The sequence below is a fragment of the Lepisma saccharinum genome, chromosome 8 (assembly GCF_977018435.1).
Source record: "Lepisma saccharinum chromosome 8, izLepSacc3.1, whole genome shotgun sequence".
NCBI lineage: Eukaryota > Metazoa > Arthropoda > Insecta > Zygentoma > Lepismatidae > Lepisma > Lepisma saccharinum.
Window position 1 is genome coordinate 31,288,152 of NC_139236.1, and position 22,603 is coordinate 31,310,754.

General features: G+C 37.5%; 1 protein-coding gene across 1 annotated transcript in view; it reads right to left on the minus strand.

The window, feature by feature from the left end:
- The window catches only part of mRpS35 (mitochondrial ribosomal protein S35), a 32,210-nt gene that overhangs the window by 5,696 nt on the left and 3,911 nt on the right, over positions 1 to 22,603 (minus strand). Inside the window, exons 2-6 of the mRNA XM_083127390.1 lie at positions 13,695 to 13,782; positions 9,062 to 9,273; positions 8,264 to 8,403; positions 7,192 to 7,371; positions 6,518 to 6,731 (exon numbers count right to left, since the gene is read on the minus strand). Of these exons, the coding sequence (XP_082983516.1) occupies positions 6,518 to 6,731; positions 7,192 to 7,371; positions 8,264 to 8,403; positions 9,062 to 9,273; positions 13,695 to 13,782 (834 nt within the window). The remainder of the gene's footprint in view (positions 1 to 6,517; positions 6,732 to 7,191; positions 7,372 to 8,263; positions 8,404 to 9,061; positions 9,274 to 13,694; positions 13,783 to 22,603) is intronic.

A 22,603-nucleotide genomic window follows, 5' to 3' on the forward strand; every position in this document is an offset into this window, starting at 1 on the left:
CCTCAGTAAAGTGCCAAACACGCATTCTCGGAACACATCATTGCGAGTGAAGCGAGCAACAAACTTTTACATCCATTTCTTTGCAGGCTTTAAAGAATATTAATTTAATGGGGTGTCAATACTTTCTAGAGATACCGAGATATTTAGTCTTTTCCAGATTCTCTTTTGGCATGTTCAGGGTAAAAAACGCATGGACACCATATTGCTAAATACAGTCTCCAAAACTTAATGTTCAAACTCTCTCTCTACTACAGAAATCCCTTGACAATCTAAGATTTAATACTTTATCAAGAGCTTCCTATCTCCCCCTTTAAATTTAATACTCAATCCTACCACCAAAATTTCCATGCCAATTTTAGACTTATTGTTGATATTGAAGAGTGGATATTGCCTCCTCCAAAAAATTAATTCTCAGAATTTCTGCAAGTCTAAGACAATAGTAATACACAAGAATTGGATACCCCCTCAATTTAATGCTCAATCCACCTCTAACTAAAATATCCGCCATAATCTAAGATCTAGAGTTGGATACTGCCCCCCCCCCCCCCATGTTTAATTCAGATTCTCACGCCCATAACTAGAGCCCGGAAGTTTGGCAAAATGCCTCTTTTTATCTACTGGATATATTGATAAAATTTTTCCAGATATACGTTTTTTATGTTGTTTCGAATGTTTTAGAAACCTTTTCATTTTGCCTATTTTGGACCCCACTGCTTATTTTTAATTATAATGCCTTTTTTTGCCTCTTTCAATGAAATTGGACCATTTTTTTAAAAAAATTATTTTTCTCCCAAAAAACGTTGTTGGCATTTATTTTTCTTCAGTTTATTATGTGAATAATTTTTGCCTTATTTAAGTAATATTGAACTCACGCCATGTTTCAACATTGCTGAAGGAGAAAAGTGTGAGAAAAAAGTATTTCATGCTGAGTTAGGATATTGCCTTTCAGTTAACATTTCCTTGTGCATGATTGACTGCTGAAAACCTGTTGCAGAACATCTGCACAATTACGTCATCACGTCCAGCGTCCGTGTCAGGATGTTATTGACAAGAAACAACACTAATGCCCAAGGGCCTTTGCATGGATTCCAAAATCAAGTTCTCTATCTTTAGTTTAGTTCTGCACTTTGGAGGGAAAGGATCGTGTAGTTGTGATCATGCCAAAATTTAGTGTGCCATTAAGTTACATATTTACATGAATTTTATATAATTTCAAAGGAAAAAAATCCCCCAAAAAATCTCGATGGTGTAGCCTGTGCCATAATCAGAGCTGTGGGCACCCCTGCTTTCCACCAGCACATCATGGTGCAACAACCACATCACACCACAGCAAGGTTGTCCAACAAACTGAAGAACAATACTTTGGCCATAAAACCACACCTACAGGCCATTCTGAAAGTATCTGTAGTTGTATATCATGTATCTGGATGAAAGGGGTGTAGACAGTGATCAGAACTCTACATTTTAAAAGTAGCTTCGCTACAACTACAGCTACATTTCCAACATGTAGTTTTGCTACAGCTACATTTACCTAAAAGTAGCTCGCTACGCTATTCCTGTTCGCTACTTACTACTTTGCTACTTTTGCATAGAAAACTTAAAACAACCACATGGATATTCAAGAGAAGCCCCTAGTATAATAGTTGTACTTACTGGAAAATAGATTCATTGATTTATTATTTTGATTTCAGTCATTTGATAATTTTGATAGCAGTGTTATCTCAGTTACTTATTTTCACTATGTGTTTGAGAATAATATAACTATGTGAGTGACAAATCAATTCAATTTTGATATATGAGTATTGCAATTAGGTGGTTACCCAAATTAATAATTATAACTATATACAAATAAAATTTGGTAGGATTATTTATGTTTACATATCAACATATTTTTTCTTGAGAATAAATATTTCATTGTTTAATAGACTGATATGAAGGCAGTATTTTGAACGAAAAATATATCGCACTGACTCTCTCAAGGATGCTAATTGTTGTGAACATGATGGATAACCAGATTTTCTGATTACCTACATAATTATGACTGATATCCATAATTAAGATAAAACAATTCTTCTATAACTGACATTTCCACTAAACGTTTATGTACACCAATTTTTAAAACTACAGCATAGAAACATGACCCCTGTGAGTTTTTGTATTTCTGTCCGTTCAATTGACAGTAAAAAAGGAGACATCCAAAGTTGCGAGGCCAGTGCGGTACTCAAAACACGATCCACCATGTTGATACATTACTGGTCCTTGGCTGTTTTGTCGTCTGCTCTTTGAGAGCTCATTTTACTATGGAGAGAAAATGTGTGGGTCAGTTTTACCATTTGTGCAGGTTTAAATAACGAAATAATGGAAGAAGGAGCAATAATTGGAGGGTTAACTATGCTATGTAATGATAATCTTTCTTATTAAATATTCCTGCTGCCCACGTGGAAGATTAATGAAATGAGGTCTTACATGTGTACGTGTTCTCAAAAGTGTTTGTCACTGATTACTTTTTAAAAATTAATTGGAATTTATCAATATGTATTGAAATTTACTATAAAGGGGAATAACAAAAAAATGTGATATTTATCAATTTTATCTTCTTAGCCCTTAAACTCACGACCGGATCAAGAAAGTGTGGTGCGTTATCCCCACACCCCCTATACGCCTTCATGGCGTGGTGCTAAGCTCAGGGGAGCACTTTTCCTTTTTTTTTTTTCCCCCTTAAACGGAGAGGTTGGATGTTTGCTCAGACATTGAGGATAGCTGGGGGATGCTTCTATGGTACAAATGGAGCCATGCTTTAAGTAAGTTTTCCTGTTGGGAATGCTTCCCTGAAGACACAGTGGAATTTTTGTCACCTTGTATTCAAAGGGGCCCAGGTTCGATACCCAGCAGAGGCACATAGTGATTCAAATCCAGTCTCGATTAGCTTATTTACAATTAGTCAAAAGTGGCAATAAGCGACTCCAGATAAGAGAATTAGTAAATTAACCATTCATCCTCCTTGTCATGATTAGCGAAAGTTACAGAAAAGGGACGTAAAAGTACAAAAAATATGTAAATTTGGAATAACAAAAGAAAATTGTAATTTCTGCAGGGAAGTCAATAACTCGTACATACTTTTTACGATATCATAAAATATATTGAGGAAACTGACGTGTAAATCTGAGCGTTCTAAACATATTGTAATTTTTAAATTTGTGAACAAATATGATGAAAATAATTGTAATTCCAGAATGTGTATGTCTATCGTTCATGTAACAATAATTTCATGTGGGTGAGGTCCTATATACTGACAATGATCAATGCTGTTAACGTACTGAGCCATTGATTGATTGCACTATTGCTTTGTCACTGTAGTGGAAAATGGATCACTCTCTTTTAAACTGCAACTTGTGTTTTACACAGTAATTAATGACATTATCCTGTCTCTTGCACCATGGATATCCACAGGATTTGTTCCGGGGGTGGCACAAACGAGGTATTTTTTTTTTCAGAGGTTCCGCAAACAAGGCATGTTTCTTCCCCAAAATAGTGATGTAGCTAAAAAACGTAGATGTTAGCCGGAATATATTAATACCTATATGTCAGTTAGTTATCTGGATATTAGTATTATTCAGATACTAATGAAATTAATTACGTGGATATCTATAATCTGTGATATCAAGATATTTATAATCTAGATTATCCATATTTCCATGAAATATGTAGACTTTGTCTCTGTGAACCTCCTGCAAAAGTATGCATTACTGTCGATTTCTTTTTACATTGTTTCCACATTAAAAATTTACCTCAAAATGCCGAGAAGAAATGTAGCTGTAGCGAAAATTTCGCTACAACTACAGGATTATTGTAGCTTTGCTAAAGCTATAATTTTCAAAATATAGTGCCTCTACAACTACAGCTACAAATTTTGTAGCTAGCTACAGTAGCGACACTACAAGTAGCATGTTACTTCCGACCACTGTAGATTAGTATTGCCTATGTGACGAGACTTGTCTGTCTTGTCTCATGCTGTGAAAATGCCATCTCGTCTCCAAAATATTGTAGAGAAGTCGGTGATTCAAGTTTTGGGTTGTCATGGAATAAATGTAAATACAGGGCATAGGACTGGATCATATATCTGTTAGAAAATTGCCACAAAAGACCACCACAGTGTAACATTTGTTTTTGTTTGCTTCTTGCAAAAGTCATCTAGTCAAGTTCAGCACCTGGATGGGTGCACTATAGGCCCCTATTTCTTCTCCACACCTGAATTTTCCTGCCACATGCAAGGACTTGAGAAATGTGTTCACCTTGCGACAGAAGCTGCATATGTGTTGTGAGCAAGACAAAAGAGAAGCACAAATAAGTGCTACACTGATGTCTAGGGACGAATTGCAAAAGTCTGGAACAAAATAGAACTGTAAAACTGGGCAGCAGTAAACTGCCTAGGAAGGATGATGGGAGAGCAAGGGCAGGACTCAACTCATCTCCTTGTGGTGGTATAACGCATAAAAGTCCCATTGGTTGTGAACTATTGCAGTTATACAGTAGTTCGGTATATCTTTTGGAAGTAGGTCAACAGAGGAGTGCTTGTTTTGCGTTCCTGTTTGAGGTTAGCAACATAAAACGAACATGCAACGAATAAATATCATAGATAGTACACTTTCACACCATAGACACCTCTGTACATAAGTTGTATATCGTGGGTGTCATGTACATTCAAAGAAATGATGTTACCTTACTTAATGAATTAGCATACACTAAGCTAGGGATTCAATATTAAATTTTTAATTTAAGAAATAACCCAACAATTGGTAATAAAAAACTGCAATAATTTAATGATGAAAAAAAAAGAATTTCAGTGATAAAACTCTTTCTCCTTGAACTCAATCTACACAACTCTTTCCTCCTTGAACTCAATCTACACTCAGTTTACATGAAGCTGGATATTACAAGTTGTACAAAAAGGATACTCAAAACTAAACCATTTGAAGCATTACTGCCATAAAACCACAAGATTTCCCCTATTACAGATACTGACTTAAGTTTGTCTTATAATGATCAGAATGGGTTAAATTCAGAACTTCCCAATGTCAAAGTACTTGTAATAACTAGTGAATCTTGTTTCCCAACGATCCTCTTCAAGTGTCCACGTTCTCTCAAGGACTTCTTTAAGTATCCAGCGATGTTCGCAAGGAGATCACATACTCCCTCCAATGAAGTAAAAGTGTGTTCCCAAAGATCAGACAAAAGTAAAGTCGAAGATCTTACCTCGGTGATGTGATGTTTCACAATGGTAAAGGTGGTGTCCCAGACTTACTCAAGGCGATCTGCCGTTACAAAATCGATTGGAGCTCTCCTCTGCTGTCTGCAGCTTTGTTTCCTTTATTGCATAGCACCATCAAGACAGAAGATCACTCCTTCAAAGAGCATGTGCAAGATTAACGCATAGCGAAATAAGGCAGTCATGGGGTATATCTCGAACAAAGCGTAAGGTGAGTTGCAAAACAACTATCACTCAACCACCAATTTAGTATGGTCATTTTAGAGCATGTTTTTCTGTACCCAAAAAGTCATATTCCACCACGTTTCATGCTCTCTCACTAGCAACTGATGTTTCAATCACTTTCTTCAACTAAGCTCCCACTCTCCTGTCTTCAACCAAAATCCATTTTGTTCTTCATCACAACAATGGTGTTTATGCCTTCGATGTTACGGCAACTTGTTCGCCGATTCCGTCGGCAAACACAAGTGATTGTTGTAAAGCAGCAGTTGTTTACCATAACTTTGATAAAACGTTCGCGTGACAAACACCAGTAAAGAACATTAGAGGAACAACAATACCTTTGTTTCTTATGCTCATACTCAAATGGAGAACGAGCCAGATTGCAAGAAAAAATAACACAAGTGAAAGGGATTGGGATTGCATTAAAAATAAATCGAAAACCAGCACATATCACAATTTGTTTTGATTCATTGATTTGGTGTTTTAAGTCCACTTTATGCACAGTAAGGCTAATCAGGACTGGACCTACAGTTTAAAGAGGGATCTGAACCATTATGTGCCTCCACCAGGTTCAAACTCGGTACTTCTTGATTACAAGGCAACAACACTAATATCACAATTTGTGATAATGGGATTTGTGTAATGCTAACAGTTGCACATTTTTGCTTCAATTAACATGCATTCTCGAGTTTTCAAACGGGAAACAATCAAATATGAGTGAAACGGCCTAAAAAGCACATAGAGATTGGGAAAGTGGCTTGTACGTATCGTCTTTGCCCTGCATCCATGCTCGCAGTAGGAAGAAATAGCTTAAAAGTGGTATGCATTGCATAGTTGCATAACCACAACATTACAAAGCCATTGAGGGCAAGCCTTAGAATCGAGATATTGATGTGAAATTTTAAACTCATCTTTTTGAAGCAAAAAGTCCACAATTTTGCTATTACAAGTCAAATTTTGAAAATTTCCACTTTTCACTCCACCCTAATATACATTACAGAAACTTGGGAAAATATGATTCTGACTTACCATTATTTATTACATTCGTAACTGCTTTACTGTATGTAGTAACTTCTTCCTTGTTAAGAGTGTCCCTACTAAAGTTCTCTTTGGCATCTGCTGATTCTATACAATTGTCGTCCCAATTTATCAAGGCTAGAGTTGATTTCTGAGATTGGCTGTTCTCCCAGTCATAATATTCCATGTCCTCTCGAGATTTTGTACTCTCCCATGGTTCAACTTTCTAAACAATTGAAATACAACATACAGATTAATTACAAGGCATAAGATGTCAGGCAAATAAAGTGTTACATTACTTCATTTTTCAAAAATGTCATACGTAACTATACATTCTACACAACATCTAAACACGCACACAATGATTGTGTCATGAATTGAGATCAATGCCATAGGACTTCATATTGAATAACAAACAATATCAATTCAAGCTGTAAACTTTGCAAGGTAACCAGAATGTGCAATATCAAATTACTTTGGCATAAAAATGGTGTACAAAAAGTGGATTTCCTGATTGAATGCCAGATGCCCTAATACCCTGATTGTCTCACAAGTGAAATTTAAAACATATTATTGATAAAACTCCTAGTTTCCTTAGTTTGCGTTCTTGAACATTTTAAATCCTTATGCAAAACAGTCCATAAAGAGCTCTGTAACCAATAAAAAAATAAAAAGTCTATTCTTACCCATGATTCATGGAACAGTGCAGTGAGCAAGTAAATGCCATAATCATAGTTCTGCTTTCTCATTGGACATCTTTCATTCACCATCGTGACAACACCAGATTGAGCATTGTAACGGCTCCCAACTAAACGTAAGAACTTGTCCTTTGCATGGTAGTCTAAAGGAAGGTTCTTCAACTTCACCTGAAAAGTAAAGCAAATCTCCTGTATTACATATGTGTTTAGGTATTGTACTATATATAGACATGCCCAGCAGTGCCTATAGTCTCTAAGGTCTGTCGAGGATTTGCAGAGGGCAAGAAATTAAACATGCCCATCAGTAATTTGAAACATACTAAAAGTAGGACTGCACGCAACTTTTACCCCCCCCCCCCCTTTGCTGCAATATGAAAATGAAGGAAAAAGTATCTTCAGACTTGTACATGGCAATTAAAATTTGTTCTCTCTGTTTTCTCTCCCACAGTAAGATCTGCATTTGGTAGTTATCATTCTTGTGAAGTTTGGAAAGAGCAATCAAGCTAGCAAAAAACTTGTGTAAGAAAAAAATCTATTTGTTATGAGGAAATTACACTGGGAAGAAAAACATGAGATTTTGAGGTCATTCCTTACACAATCCCTATTCCCAGGCACTTATGTCCTTTTACAATTTTGGACAGTAGCATTCCCCAGAGTTTCGTTTTGGTGGGCATGGCTATTAATGTGACACCACTCTGTGCTTGCAGTTGCATTGTAAATGCTTAATAATCTTGTTACAGTATTTACTGTCCTCTAAAAAGTTATTATGTAGACTACTTGAGTGAATAATCTTCTCTGGTAGTGACTTCTGTAAAATAATTACAGAAACTGTTGTGCGCTTGCTTCATTGACACTCTATGACGTCAACAAATGGCAGCGAGTATTTAAATAATAACATACTGATGTCAAAACATGAATACAAAATAATGAATTCTCACTTCCATTTCATAAACACTATAATAAAACATGCGTTCTTTATGTGAACTTCATATATTGCTTCGTAAGAGGTAAAATATTAAGTCTTCAAAATTGAGATGCAGATGTAAATTCAATGACTAACCTTAAAAGAAACAATCCTTGCATTAAAGTCTCTAATGGTAGGTGCAGAATGTAAGTAATCAGAAGTGATAACTTCCAGAGGGAAATGTTTTTCACAGTCTTCCTCTGTTTTCAAGGCAGATGGCCACGCAGTGCAGTATCCTATTAGGGAAGAACAAAAAAAAAGTTGCATGTAGAAAAACTTAGTACAGAGACGTGAAATGTCAGTTGTATGCTGTTACTTTTCCAATATCTTATTTCATCATTTAATAGGTATCATTATCTATGTATTTATATATTTACTTAATATATTATTAATTATTATTATTATTACATGATATAATTAGTTAGCCTGCACATAATGCTTCCAGAATTTCTAGATGTGTGCCTGCTTGAATCACATTTTTCAGATATTTATGCTATGGTTAGTATTAAGCAGTAAAGTTTCAGGATCAATTTTTCAAATTTCAAGACAACATTTTGTTTAAGTTGTTAACAATTCCTTCACCTTACTTCTGATACTATATCTGGCAAAAATATTTTTGTGAGATCCAAATCACTGGAACTAAATTTTTACCACACCTCTTAATACTGTGTAGAATAAAGTCTCAGCATGGATATTTTTTCAAAACTCACCACACATGCACAGCTAATTAATGGTGCCATTAATTTCTGTATGATTTCTGGAATTGTCAGTCAGTGGTGGTTTTCTTGTCACAAAACTTTCCATGGTAGCCATGACAAAATTCACCACTTTAAACCTGTTAAATTCATGAGAGATAGCTATCACATAACAGTAGCTGAGAGTTATGGAACTTACTTTTGAGGACTTCGCAGTGTCTTTTGATTGCTGGAGGTGTCAAATGTAAAAAATTTGGGATCTTCATGAGTTCAGCATTTGCAAATTTCCCAGGTGGAGCCCCACGCTTGGTGTATCCCTGTCGAAGTGGGAGAGGAACAGTAGCTGGGTGGAAACTCCGAGGACCTGGCCATACACTAGGCCAATCTTGGTCTACAGCCATTTGTTTGAACCTGAAATTCAAATATAATAATACTTGAGACACACGAGATGCAAACAAAGCATGATAATGAGAAAATAATCTCACAAACAAGCCCATCCATCGTATCAAGTGACTGCTATGGAATTTTCTCATTACTTATTTAAAATCATTGACAGTGGTGTTACACTTGTGTGGGGATCGTTGTCTGCCTTCGAATGCTGACATATCATAGTAACCATGAATGAAAGTCACAGTCTACAGCAGTGTTTGCTAATCCATACCTTCTCAACTGAAACTAAAATACAAATTGTTGCTTTCAATATCAAGTGAACTATGCCCAGAACTTGACAGCCAAGATCACCAGAGTTATTGAATCATTCTGCGCTGCGACAGATTTTGTGATATACTTTGCACATAAAATTCAATTACCAAGGTGGCTACCCTAGGACCATGATAAAATTCAAGTATAATTCCCGGTTTTCCAGGCGAACTTTCCAAAAATTCAAGGGTACAAATAGATGTTTCTCCATTTCAACTTTACGATATTACCGCCTCTCACCACACACATACACACAAATATATTAACAATATAAAGGGTCTGTGTGATAATGTACCAAAAAATTTAGTTCTATTCAATTAAACTGTGTGTATATATAAATATAATTTAAGGCAAGGAGTTCACATTTGCCATTTCACATACTCAGAGTCGAAATACATCTACAAACACAAGTCACAAATGTTACACGATATAGTAATCTACGAAAAATTGTTAATTATGTAAGAACTTCAAATTCAAATTTACCTAATCAAATCCTTGCAATAATCTTCTGTCTGTCACATATGTTCTTTTGCAAAGGATACTTACAAAGTAAACGGATTGAGACAATTCAGTTTTATTTTCTACGCAGCTTTCTTTTTCTTCTTCGATAATAATAGTATAAGCTGAACTACGCAAAAAACTTGCCTCAGGGCATTTTTAAATATGTATATAATCATTGGGTTTTGGATTAATAGAAGTTGCAATTTTTCACGTCTGTGGAGGAAAATTCACGCAGAAATCACGCATAATTCCCGGAGCCAATAATTCACCCATAATTCCCAGAACTAAATGAATTCCTAATGAGTAGCCACCCTGATTACTGAAAATTCTTTTTAAAGATCCCATGCACATACATGTGCATTCTTCTTCAATTTTTTACATCAGTTTTATTCGTCAGAAGGTGCAAAATGTTACGATTTTTAAAGCAGTAAGGTTAAAAGCAGTTAATGCATTGATATTTTTCCTAATTTACATAACTTTTTTGCCTCTTTAAATTAACCTTGATCCAGAAGAAGCTTCAACGAGCTAAGTTAGTCAATGTATGATAGATTTTTATTACTATTTTCTTCCAATTTTGAAAAAAAAAAATATCAATAATTTTAAGTGAATTTGGGCATAAAAGAAACACACACTGTTGGTTGAACAATTGTAATTGTGGAGCACAGGTAGCAACTCTAGTTAGTACATTTTTTTTATTTTTATTGCCATAGAATATTGATGTGTTTCAATTAATTTATGTATTCTCTTAACTTATAAGTGAAATATTTCTTTGCACAAATTTCATATAGATTAGCAATATATGGTTCAGTAATTGAGAAGTTTGCATGGCATTTTAGAAAACAAGGATCCTTGATTCAAATCCCACTGAGGTATGAATGTTTGTAATCATTCTCTCATTGCCATTCAACCATACACCATTGTGGCTAACGAAAATGAATAAATGGCAAATAACAAAATCCACATCCATGATGGTCCAGAAAAAGGAGGGGGAAGGGGGGGTTTCACAACCACCCTTGGAAAATTTCCTAAATTTAATTTGCCACAGGAATGAATGTTATTTACTACAAGGGTTTGGGAGGAACATGATAATTTCAAACTGAACGAATGTTTTTGAGGAGGTAATGCTACTATGGGCGAAAATATGGCTAATTTGCCTCTGGCAGAAAAAAATACCTTGCTTTACCCTTCATGGATCTCATGGATATTCATGTCCACATCATATTTTTTCTGATTTAAAGGAAGGGTGCTTGTTACTAGTAGTTATGGAAACACTATGTATGTATGTCAGGAGGTGATTCCTGACAGGTAAAGGAACAAAAAAGTTCATAACATATGTCCAGAAATGCATATTTGCCAAGGTAGATGGCACTGAAGAACGACATCATCCTCTCATAACAACATTCACAGTGTGCTCTCTTGAGTTGCAGCCATGTCGAAACACCATGGTCCATTATTCATATCAGGAACAAGCTGAGATGGTCTTCGTATACGGTCAAGAGGTCGCACGGATTTATCGAGCCACGTACCCGGACAGACAGCACCACCCAAACCACAAAACCTTTGCAGCCATTTATGGGTGTTTGTGTGAGCTTGGGTCCTTTCATACAGGCGAACATGGAGGGCGGCTGCAGCATGTGCGTACCCCAAATCTGGAGGAACATGTGCTACACGATATTGAGAACAACCCCAGTAGAAGCTCCAGGCAAGTGGCCCGCCAGCATCGTGTAAGCCAAGCGACGATGTATATCCTGCATGAAAACCGCTACTATCCCTATCACCTGCAACGTGTGCAGGGATTATCACCAGCGGATTTGTTGCTGGTTTTTGCATTTATATACTCACAATCAAATATCAACTAAAGGTTAAAAGATTAAAAATCAGTAACTTACGTGTGTGAGCATGAGATTTGTCGAACTACGTTTCAAAGGTTATACTACATCCTTCTTCAGGTTGAAGCGATGTTTTCAGACACCTGACATGGAGCCTCGTCGAGAAAGTGTTGGTTGAGGATTTAGGTCAAAAGGTACAGGAAAAGACACTTACTAAAAAGATGATGTAAAATACACATACTAAAACTGTGCAATACTCTATTAAAACAAAAGAACGTTCAAAGCTGCTCAAGGCGAACTGCCAATCAGTGCTCGGGGTAGGCGAATGCAGGGTGTCAGCTCGCTCATGCTTGGAGAAGGAAAATTCCTCGCCTCCGGCCTTTCCCCAACTGGGGCTCGAGTCACCAATCCAAGGTGAATTCAACTTCCACCTTCATCATTCTCTTTATCATTTTGTGATAGTTCTTGCCTAACTATCTTCTTTGCTTTCCTAGCTACTTTTTTCATGTCACGGATCGTATACCTATTCTTTATACCACCTTCCTTATCCATTCTTCTTCTTTTTCTTTCTCTTTTTCGTCATTGCACAGCCTTTCGGCACGAATGAAAAAGTTAAGAAAGACGTTTAACTTAGTTCTATTTGAATGTTGGGATCTCTTATGGAGGTACAGCTCGCCAGCCAACGGTTTATGAAAGACCCCGGTTACAAACCGTTGTCCGGTTTTAGTAAGGCACAAGTCTAGAAAGTGAATCTTTCCGTTAACCAGATCTTCTCTGGTAAAACCAATTCTGGGGTCTTGCTTGTCCAATTGGTTGAAAATGCTATCAAGTTTAGTTTCATTCCCTATGATGAGGATGTCAATACGTATCTCCCATAGTATTTTACTCCTTCCCCCCACATGCTCCATGGTGGCTTTTTCGACATAGTGCATGAAGATGTTGGCCACAAGGCCGGAAATGGGGTTACCCATGGCCAACCCTTCTTTTTGTCGGAAGATTTTATCGTTAACATAGAAATAATAATGTAGGTGAATGCACTGTGCATTAGCCTACCCCGAGCACTGATCGGCAGTTCGTCTCATCAGCACACGGTTCAGCATCAATGTTTGGACAGGGATTATTGGCAACCACCTACTTGGACCATTTGTTCTTCCACAACGCCTTAACGGACAGATGTATCAGTAATGCCTGAAGAGCACTCTGCCTCCTTTGCTTCAGAATGTGCCTTTGCCAATACAACAGGAAATGTGGCTGATGCATGATGGAGCGCATGCCCACTTTCACATTATTGTTCGTCAACGCCTCAACAACACCTTCCCCAGAAGATGGATCGGACAAGAAGGCCCTGTGGCATGACCCACTCGATCACCAGACATAAACCCCCTTGATTTTTACTTGTGGGGATCTCTGAAAAGCGTTGTGTATGCTGAGCCAGTTCCTGATGTGCAGACCCTTGAACAGCATCCTGTGTAGCCTGTGAAGCTATTCGGGTACAGGCTGGAACATTCGAATGAGTGAGGCAATCCATGATGCGACATGTCGATGCTTGCATTGCATCCCAAGGAGGCCACTTTGAAAACTTGTTGTAACATGGATGAAAATCATGCTATGTAATGTGTACTGGTACTACTTGCTTTATTGCACACACACCGTCCATTTCCGGACATATGTTGATATGAACTTTTTTGTTCCTTTACGTGTTAGGAATCACCTTGTAGTTTGTCCCTATAGTTTTTGTTCACCCTGTATATATATATACACATACACATACATAGATAGATATTTCATGAACACTGTTCTTACCTTGGAGGGAGGGCTATTGTTTTTCTAGGTCTTCGTCTAGGAGGTGGTTTTACCCTTGTTTGCTTCAGATCCAAAACTCTGAACTCACCTGTAAGAGAGATAATATAGAACATGTGCATGAGAATAAGTGATTATGAAAAACTGACAGTGTTAAAATAAAAATGAATAAATACATCCATGGTGCAAAAGCCCTTTGGAAGCAAAGGTCTGCCAAGTGGCTCTTTGATAGGTGATTGATTTAGTTTTCATATCAATTCTCATCCTGGTGGCTATGAAGTCTGACAATTACGTTCATGAACACATCCTAGAAAAAATGCTACATACCTCACTGCTGAATATCACTACTGTCACAAGCAATTTTGGAACTCTTTTTTTCTGGAATGGCCATCAGAACTGTCATCGTATTTTCCTTGATGTCATAAAAATATCTTCCTGAATGTTTAATGATTTTTTGCAAGTTTTATACAAATATTAGGTAGTGCTTGAGAATGATGAAAACAAATTTAAAGCTTGGGAAAGTAATTACCAGTGGTGTAGCGTTATACAGGGAGGTTATTTCAGTCGTTCACCGCCAGCGTGACGGCCGTTCGTCGGAGTCTTCATGCAACAGGTCCCGGCAAATTGCGTTCAGGAAGTCCGTAACAGAAACCGCTTGTTTTCTAATGTTTCCACTTTTCACAATTACAGTTACAATTACAATTGAAATAAGCATGTACCTTGTCGCAAGGATGCTGGAAAAGGTGCCCTCCCAAATACAAATATTTCTGGCACCTTATTTCTGACATCTAATCTTAGATTAGACATCGCTACTTTATCCTCAGTTGTCGCGACAGCGCCGGCAACTTATCGGAGGTTGGGGGAGTTGTCAGCCGCGAGAGGGCGCTTCAAACTGCACGTATCGGCAGTGATGCCAACCGTAGGGACATGTCCCTACGCATAGGGACTTTTCACTAAATTTCGCCCGCGTAGGGACGTAGGGACAGATTTTGCCAAATGAGGGAAATCGTAGGTACTTTTTTCAATCTTGGAAAATTACATTTTATGTATTAGTTTATCTGGATACTTTAGCGAGGAGGAAAAAAAAGAACTAACTGACAAGTCTCCATCAGAATTTTGGAACATGTTATCGGTTACCAAAAACTTTCAAGGCACGTTCTTTTTTTAAAACATTTCCACTCTCGCGAAAATAGTGCTAACATTGCCCCATTCTAACGTGGAAACGGAAAGAATATTTTCAATGTTAAGTGATACAAAAACAACAAAGGGAAATAAAATGGGACCAAAATTGTTAAAGACTGCAGGAAATACAGCATATATCACCAACCAACATCTATCTCTTCACAGCAACACCATGTATGACTTCAAATAACATAATCAATAGTAAACGACTCAACGTTATTCATTAGGGGTGTGCGGGATCCCGAAAAGTCAGGACCGGGATCGGGAAAAAAAATTACCGTCCCAATCCCGACTTCGGGAAATGACTTCCCGACTTTTCGGGATCCCGAGCAGTCGGGAAATACCGAATGGTCACTTTAAAAAGTCGTTAATTCTCGACGCTTTCTGCATTGTAAGTTTTTGGAACTTATCGAAAATTGTAAATTTTTATTCTAGAAATGCAAAAACAATCACTTAAAGTGAAAATGACTTAAATTTCCAGTGCTTCGGAAAATTTCGAACATTTCCCGTCCCGAAAATTTTCCGACTTGGTCGGGAAATTGCAAATTTTTCAGTCCCGAATGTCGGGATTTAAAAAAATTACCGTCCCGATCCCGTCCCGACCCAAAAAATTCTGTCCCGCACACCCCTATTATTCATTAAGGCAAGAATTTACAATACCGGACCCTTCTGTAATTTCTATGCTACGTCTTATACTCACGAAATAATTAGTCGTGATGATTTATCTCAAGTTAACATGTTGGGGTGAGGTGAAAAAATTGTTCATTAACGTGTAGAAATTGTAAAATAAGCTTTTCAATTCTCGCAATGATTCTCCGTATACAAGTATGGTAGCCATATTTGTTGATATGAACAATTGACGTTTGCAATTAGTTACGCTTTCTACAGCGTTGCCACACTGTTGATTTCATACTTGGAGAGCATGAATTGTGTAATAATGGCGGAAGAGAACAGTAAAAAGTTGTTAATGTTGTACAGATTGTTAGGTTGAGTGTGCAGGAGGATGGCTGTGGGCTAATTAATAAACTTATGGATTTCAGTATATTGCCCAAAGAACGTCCTTACATGTGACAGCGACAATCACGATGTAGAAGAACTAATTTGATTACAGGTAAATTTGGCAACAGTACATCAATCATAAAATTGCAGGATACGAAAATGGCGTCTTCGATGATGAACGTTTGCCGTTAAAGTGCTACGGTAAGGTTAGGTTAAGTTAGGTTAGGCAAGGCAACCATAGTTAAAATTTGGGCTCGAAAAAAACATGCACGGGTAGCCCAACAAACCATTGACGGATAGCCCCACGAACCATTCAGGTACGGTTAGGTTAGGATAAGCAAACATAGTTAAAATTTGGGGTCGTAGTAATATCATGAATGTATATTTCGTTTTTTAAGTATTGGAAACACAAAATCTTCCGGTAAATAATGAGCAATCGTGCCGATCGCGGACCACTCAATTTAACTTATTTTGCAATTTCTACACGTGACCCACAAATTTTAACTTCAAATTCGTGATTAGGAGGCCTCAATTAGTGAGTATGCCAAATATTACAAAAATCGGGGAGGGGTCCTGTACTGTAAATTCGCTCCTTCATTAATTGTGGAAGCACCGAGCAGAAAGATTTGGTAAGTAAATGTGTATATTTTATCTTCTGTCTTGCATGCTCATGAGGTGTTTTTTTTTTTTAGTCGCTTTACGTGGAGCAGGAACATTTGGTCAGTTGTAGGGACATTTTGACTACGTCTGTAGGGACATTGCCGAAAAATGGTTAGCAACACTGTCAGCTACCAGACGTAGTCACTGTACGTTCATGTTCACTTCTGTTTGCGTTTATCAGTACGCGTGTTGTTTATACTGTGTTATTGTAATGTGCAACTCATGGCCAGTGTTTATTGTGTGTTAATTGTTATTCATTCATTACTTATGCCGTTAAACAAATATACTCTTGAACAGAGAGTTTTTATGTACGATAATTACGTGAAAACGAATTCTTGCAGAAAAGTGGTCAGGGAATTACGAGAGACAGGATCTCTTGAACCTAAGAAGGTTCAAGGAGGTCATTTTCAACATCTCTTATAACACAGGAGGTTAGTGATCATCATTATTATTACTTTTAAATATCATTTTACGCTTTCGGTTTGCTTTATGCGCCGGGATGCTGTCTTCCCTTAATGTCAACTGAGGATAAAGTAGTGATGTCTAATCTAAGATTAGATGTCAGGAATAAGGTGCCAGAAATATTTGTATTTGCGAGGACACCTTTTCCAGCATCCTTGCGACAAGGTATGTGCTTATTTCAATTGTAATTGTAACTGTAATTGTGAAAAGTGGAAACATTAGAAAACAAGCGGTTTCTGTTACGGACTTCCTGAATGCAATTTGCCGGGACCTGTTGCATGAAGACTCCGACGAACGGCCGTCACGCTGGCGGTGAACGACTGAAATAACCTCCCTGTAGTATGCCCATATGGCCGGCGTTCCCAAATTTAAAATTTCAAAAATGCCTAAATGCTGTGATTATAAAGTAAAACGTGACTAATTTCATATATGTTTGACCTTCATGGCATTATAATAGCTATTTTTCAAGATCCGCTTGCAACGCTCCATTCTCAACACTCGTTCTAGCATCTCTTTCCAATGCCTTTCCCGGCCGGACGCCGAGCAGGTTCGGCGTACAGGACTCCTATATTCCTTGCTGACTTTCTGGAGGGAAAGCTTCGATTTCTACAGCATGCGCGTAAATGCTCTCCCTTACGCCAGCGTACAGAGCAGAGAGGTCTACCGTGATTGGTTCATGTGACCCTTTCTGCCTTCTGAAGCAGACGACAGCGGTAGAATTCCTACCCGGTTCTTCGCTCCTCGCGCTCATGCAACTCGTGCTATGTGATGCTACAATACGCAATATTGACTGACATAACTTTACCAATCTCAAATATACTGCTTCTTAATGGCCACTTCATCATATAATTTATCTCGCGAACAGCGATGTGCATTAGAAACTAAAAGATCAACAGTTTTTGTCCAATAAGTTGGTGAAGTCCTCGTGGTAGAAATTCAGCCTGTGGCTGCTCTACCACTTAACAAGCGAAACTATTATTTTTTTTATTGTATTTTTTCGTTTATTATCTAACTAATTAATATTGTGTCAATGGAAAGGTTTAGCATTCATTTGAAAACTCTAAACATCGTATGGTCTCTGGACAAAATTATTTTAAAATGTTTATCAGCATTCTCAAGATGTAATAAACGTTCACTGCGGGACGGCTTAGGTTCGAATCCGGCTGTGGTCGGAATTTATTCGGCCTACGTATAGGACCGGTGGCAATCCACCATCGTGGGGAAATTGGGGAGCTTCGAATGAGTAAGCGTAATCCGGCCCCCCGACTATTCCAATCCTGGTTGAAGATCTCCATGCTTAGAGGTGACGAAGGAAAGCATGGGAGGGAGACCCGTAGTCGGTAGATACGCCAAGGCCCTTCATGGGCTGTTGCGCAAAGGATTATTATTATTAATAAACAGTGGTCTGAATTACTAATCGGCATTGTTATGTCAGTAGAGTGTATGATATTTGGATCATCCACTCTGCTTTGCACAGTGCGCCAAGACGACAGAGGTCCCTGGTGAATCCCGGCGTGAGCACGGGTGTTCTTTGTCAGTGTCCCTTCATCAATATCATCACTCATATTCATATTCGCAATTAACCAAAAGTGGTAGAAAAGCGAAATAAAATAAACCAAATCAATCAGTAGTTGGATCATCCACAACAATGACGTCTGTTGTGCAGAGGCGCTTGTGATTCAGGTAGGTTTTTAATGACTTTGCATCAAGTAAAAAGGTATAAAAAAGGTATAAAACACCAGAGTTCAAAACATTTGTGGCATAGTGAGGCATCTAATTTTCTAGCTAAAACATGCATGGATGATGTTTTATTGAAAACCCAGCTGACTTCAAGCAAATAAACAATACCTGTGGCGACTAATACCATAAGTAAATTATTAAGCAAGAAAGGGCCGACCCTTCCTTCGGACTTGGAGTTCCCACCCGAAATGTCCATGCTACGCCACTGGAAATTACCACAGTTAAAAGTGTCACTAAATTCTACTGGAGCAAATTATGATTTGAGAAGTATCTGATATGAGCATCTGCATTTTGCAGCCAGCAGCCATTGTTTAGTTTACGATAATCTCGCATGCAGTTCGGGCTGACTTTTGTGTGAACCGATATTATGTAATTAGATGTTAAGTCATTTATTGGTGTTATTTTATTGCTAAGGGCTCTAAACTTGATGCACCTAACCTAACAAAAAACGCATTTAGAAATGTTTTAACCCTTTCCCTACCACAGTTGTGTATACACGATCTTGTCTCTTGATTGCTAAATACCAAGATCGTGTTTACATGTTCGTACTGCACTATGCTGTCTTTAGAATAGTTTCGTTAGCACGTTTCATTTTTTTCTCTCTTTTCCACAGGCAGTTGCTGTTGAAATGTGTAACTCGTGAAACTGATTCTACTTTGTGTTGTAATGTGGAAGTGACGAAACTAAAGTACTTGTGTGGGAATAGCTTCTAGTTTCTTCAAATATGGCAGACAGTGAACAACCTAGTACATAAGGCAAGAGACTTCAGGATCCAAAAAGGGAAGGAAAGCATATATATACGTGCAGGGAATGTTGTGTTGGACTTTGTGAGGATGAATGCTTCCGGAAATATCACATCTCACTAAGTACTAAAGTTCAAGCATTCCAGGAAAAAGAAAAGTTTATTCATCACTACTACTTCACTATCAATAGGATTATACCTAGATGTGTAGAAGTATACTTGAGCAACCGGAAGTATATCAGATGTTTTAATTAATTAATGTTCTGTATTTTTTTTATATATATACTTTAAGATAAATAAATAGATTTTTACATCAAAACATTTTTCCCTGACATAGTAATGACAGCGTAGTAAGTGCACAAGTGAGTTGGCTAATTGTTCCGATTGTTTATGACTTTTTTCCAAATTCTCCTAGCAGGAAGACTAATTATCGTAAAATTTTGGCAATCATAATCACACGAAATTTGAACCTTGCTTAAAGTAATGAGCACTGTTTGAATTTCGTAAAAAGTTATGTTGAAAAAAAAAAAACCACTGACAAGTGACTGTAAGTTTCATAGACTAGTGGGAATTAAATAAGAAGTAAATCGGAACCTTAGTAGAATGCATTTAGGGACTTTATTTTAGTGAGAACCAAACCTAACTACAAAATCATGTATTTTTCGACATGTATGTGTCTCCGATGCACAAAGCTCTTGCCACCATTACGTTTGACTACGTGAACCAAATGTTCTGTGCGTTCTATGACGTAACCCCTGGTCAGTGTTTCCAAACTTGCCATTATTTTGCCAGAACATGACAATTTTAACTATGTTTGCCTAACCTAACCTTGTGTGCATGGTTCGTGGGGTTTTCGAACCCGGAAAAAAATACAAAATGAGTAACACAAAAGTAGGTATTTTTCGATAAACAAGGTTGCAACAGTGCAAACCCACTGATCATCGACAACGCCAGTCAAGATTTCTCCACCATATTGTGTGTGAGAGGAACAAACAATAATTACTCGATATCTGGAAAATTGAAGCTATTTTCGTGAAAGAAGCGAAATCCCACCTTAAACAATGTTTCGCAATGCATAATAGGTAAATACGAATGTAAAAAATTACGGAATGAACAAGTGAAATGTGTTTTCCCTATACCATACTGTTACATTAAAATTTATATTCATAAATAAACTATAAAGTTTCGGTCTATTAAGACAGCTAACATGTCCACGGACACATCTGCCATATAGAGTAAATAAAACTCGCTGGCCGAAGTCACACTTTTTTAAAGCACTTTGCAGGGTGAAGTTACTGTTTTTTAGGCAGGTGAATTTCAATTTGTTTGCTTCAAAAACTTTAGTGTTGGCATTGTTTACTGTTCAATATTTAGTACGGAAAGAACTACATGGTGCCAAAGTGGATTTGTCAATGTGTGAAAATCTTGAAAATTGTTTCAATCATCCGCGATCATCTTCTTCCTTACAGACATTAAGGAAACAGGGAGAGAATTTACAATACCGGAAGTATCTCCAATTTGTTTGAAATTCGGCATACTCACTAATTTTAGCCTCCTAATCACGAATATTCAGTCACGGTCATGTATAGAAATTGCAAAATAAGACTAAGTAAGTGGGTCCGTCAACGGAGTCAACACCTTTGATTTATGAAGAAAACAACTATTTTTTGCAATGATAAGCATCTCAAAACTATGTTTATGATGACCCTTAATTTTTACTATGCTTGCCTCATCTAACATTACCATGAATGGTTTGTGGGGCAAACATGTTTTCCACCTTACAACAATCATAGCGTTAATATGTTCACGTAATTTCGGAATTTCTGGAAGTGACTGCCAATTTTTAACTACAGATTCTTGATTATGGGGCCGAAATTAGTGAGTATGCATAATTTCAAAGCAATCTGAGGTAAAACTACCAAAGCCGGGAATCCTATTTCTACAAATTTACAGGAGAAAGTACTTACGGAATTGAGTTTCTGTGTAATTTCGGAAGTTCGTAGAAGTGTTTTCTCGCATTTTTGAATGTATTTGGCTGCTAATTCATATTTTTTTCTATAATAATGTAAGTCTGATGCACGAAAGCTGTTGCTTACACTTCCATTCATGTACTTCATCCGGATGTTGCGAGCATCTGATGACGTAATCCCCGGTAAGTGTTTCCAAACACACAGTTCTTTCACTATATTGCCCAACGTAAAGCAACCTAACCTAACCGTGATGGTGCGTGGGGCTATCGTGAATGGTTTTTGGAGCTACTCGTGGATGGTCATACTATCCCGAATGGTTTCGGGGCTATGCAGGAATTTTTCTGTTAAGAAGGTTGAAACACTGCTTTGCTGTTTGAAACACAACGCTAATCAAGATTTGCCTGCAATTTTGCATTTTCAGGAAGCGAGAAAAGAGCAAACAATAATTACTCGATATGTCGACAATAGATACTAATTTCATTAAAAAAGTGAAATCCCTTGTTAAACAATCTTTTCAAATGTTGAATAAGTAAGTACGAATGTAAACAATTACAGAATAAACGAGTTACAGAGGATTCCCGGCTTTGATAGTTTTACCGCAATCTGAGATACTTTCGGTATTGTAAATTTATACCTTTTCCTCCTCCATTCATCCACGATCTATGATCTCCAAGTAACAAAGTAACAGTGTGGCAATGCTGTAGACAGCTAACGAATAGTGAACTTCACTTGTTCACATCATCAAACATGACTACGATAATAGTGTATTAACAATCAAAGCGTTAATATGTGCACGTAATTTCTGGAAGTGACCGCCAATTTTTAACTGCAGATTCTTGATTATGAGGCCGAAATTAGTGAGTATGCGTAATTTGAAAGCAATCGGCAGCAACAGCGGCACCAACCCCAGTTTCTGCATTGGTTCACTCTTCTACTTAGGTTACTGTTGGGGTTTACTTGTTGATTCGTTTAGATACTTCCGGTATAGTAAATTTATACCGTAAACAGTATCAGGTAGAGTGCTCATTTTTTCAGTATAACGTACCATGTAGAAGCACTGAATTATTGGTTTCCTTCATTTTTCGGTATTTGCTTCCCCAATGGAAAATGTCACCGCATTCCACTGTTCCCAGTCATGTGAAGGGTAAAACTATCAA